This window comes from Protobothrops mucrosquamatus, unplaced genomic scaffold (genome assembly GCF_001527695.2).
Source record: "Protobothrops mucrosquamatus isolate PMUCROS unplaced genomic scaffold, P.Mucros_1.0 scaffold1018, whole genome shotgun sequence".
Taxonomy (NCBI): Eukaryota; Metazoa; Chordata; class Lepidosauria; order Squamata; family Viperidae; genus Protobothrops; species Protobothrops mucrosquamatus.
The window spans coordinates 502,863-505,141 of NW_015387254.1; the positions used below are offsets into that span (position 1 = coordinate 502,863).

At 30.3% G+C, this 2,279-nt stretch overlaps 1 protein-coding gene across 1 annotated transcript in view; it reads right to left on the reverse strand.

The window, feature by feature from the left end:
* Positions 1 to 2,279, reverse strand: part of GALNT10 (polypeptide N-acetylgalactosaminyltransferase 10) — a 39,087-nt gene that overhangs the window by 34,753 nt on the left and 2,055 nt on the right. Inside the window, exons 2-3 of the mRNA XM_015819919.1 lie at positions 1,511 to 1,649; positions 763 to 929 (exon numbers count right to left, since the gene is read on the reverse strand). Coding sequence (XP_015675405.1) covers positions 763 to 929; positions 1,511 to 1,649 — 306 coding nt within the window. The remainder of the gene's footprint in view (positions 1 to 762; positions 930 to 1,510; positions 1,650 to 2,279) is intronic.

Consider the following 2,279-nt stretch of genomic DNA (forward strand, 5'->3'; position numbering starts at 1 on the left):
GAAAATAATAAAAAATTTTATATGGAAAAAAAAAAAAAAAGTTGGGATTATTTATTAAAACCAAATGGGAGAAATTTAGGAATAGTAAAAAGAGGTTCCTTTTATACATATACCCACAAATGATACAGAATTAATCTTTGGAATATGATACTATCAAATTAGAAAGGGAACTGAATAAATTCATGGAGAATTGGGCTATCAATGGCAACTGGTCTTAATAGCTATTTGCTATTTCTTTACTCATAAAGATCTACCTTGAATATGAGCTACTATTGAGTAATAGAGGAAAAGGAGTATAATTCTTCTGTCCATGTTTGTCAACATCCTGCCTGCCATGTGGGCTAGATGTTTGCTGATTCTGATCCAACAAGTTTCTTTAACGATACTACTCAAAATTAGAAAAACCATTTACTATGTTAAACTGCAATATATAATTCAATAATACACATCTGCCTACTAAAACAAACATATAATTATCTAATCAGAAATTTTGATTCTGCATGATTCATCTGTCTTACCTAATTCTGCAACTCTTTTTTAAAAGTTTTAATTCAAGAAAAAAATGTTTTCCTTAACATTAAAAATGAATAAGTGTGACATATAAAATACATTAATATTTTTTAAAAAAACAACAGAGGAAGTACTTAGAAGCCCAACATTAAAATGTATTTTGTGTATTGTATGTGCAAAATAATCCAATATATAACATTGTTTTGGTTGAGTCATGAATGTATAAGCAAATACATTATACAATGGATGTACCTCTATCACTGAAATCATCCACCAGCACAATTTCAGCTATCAGTTCAGGAGGAGAACGATTGAGAACACTATGCACTGTTCGAAGAAGTGAGGACCATCCTTCATTGTGGAATGGGATTATTATACTGGTGTTGGGAAGTTGTTCCAGATATAGCTTGCTATTGCAGCTTAAAAATGAAGAGATCAGTATTTATAAATATTATCACTGCTCCAGCATCTAAAGAAATCACTTCTATTATCTCATGTAAATATTAAACATCCAGTTAACTAACAACATATTATTTCAATTTATAAAGAACAATTGATAACTGTGGGCATTGGTTACATTACACAATACCTTATTATTGAATTTCACCCACCAGCAGGAATGTGCAAAATTTTTCATATCTGAAACATCCCATACTGACTGCAAATTGCTCCATCTGAAATATGGAACAGGCTGTTTTGAACATTCTGAGACTGTTTTTATCTTGAAAGAGTGTTTCAAGAAAAACCTGTTTGTTTCGCAAGTGTTTAAAGTACAAATAGGTGTGTTTCAAACATGGAACTGTTTAAATTAAAAAAATTTTTTTGCATAACCCAAGTAGTCATGCTATTAGATATGATATTTAATGCATCAGCTGAAACTCACTTTGACAACAAAAAATATTAGTTTTAGCTGGAATGGCATTTAAGAGAAAATGCAGGAAAATAAATTATAGAAATAAGAAAACTCATACTTTCAACCATAAGAAAATTCTATACTTACTTTGGATGTCGTATATCTGGTAGAGAACGGTTTAAAGAAATTTTATCACTCACAAAAATATTAAAACCATTTTCCCTATATGCCTGGTCCACTTGCTCAGTATCAGTCATAGGATATGGTTTTCCTTGTTCTCCATTTCCTGCAGAGATAAGAAAGGCAAGGAGTAATCTTAAAACATTCCACATCTAACAGAGCAATAATTTCATCCATGTTCAAAATTCAAGAAGCTGTTGAATTTTTCTCATTCGTCATAGTCTAGTCCTATATTCTAGGACTGCAGCTGAGATTTCTTAATAATACGCCCCAAATTGTTAAACTCCCCATTTAAGAAGCAGATTATACAGTTTATGAATATTGGATAATGCTAAAAAGAGACATTTTGGTAATTTTCTCCTTTTGAAAAAGGCCACAATAGACTTATCAGATTTTTATCTTGATGAATCAACATACCTTATATTTTGCAATTTAAATTTATAAGGCTGCCCAACTCACACTGATTCTGGGTGGTAATAAATCAATTAAAAAAATGGCTACAGCTAGACAAAAAGACATATCACAAACATAACAAATATAATAATAATAATAATAATAATAATAATAATAATAATAATAATAATAATAATAATAATAATAATAATAATAATAATAATAGTAGTAGTAGTAGTAGTAGTAGTAGTAGTAAAGTTGGAAGGGACCTTGAAGGTCATCTAGTCCAACCCCCTGCTCAGGCAGGAAACCCTATACCATTTCGGACAAATGGCTGTCCAGT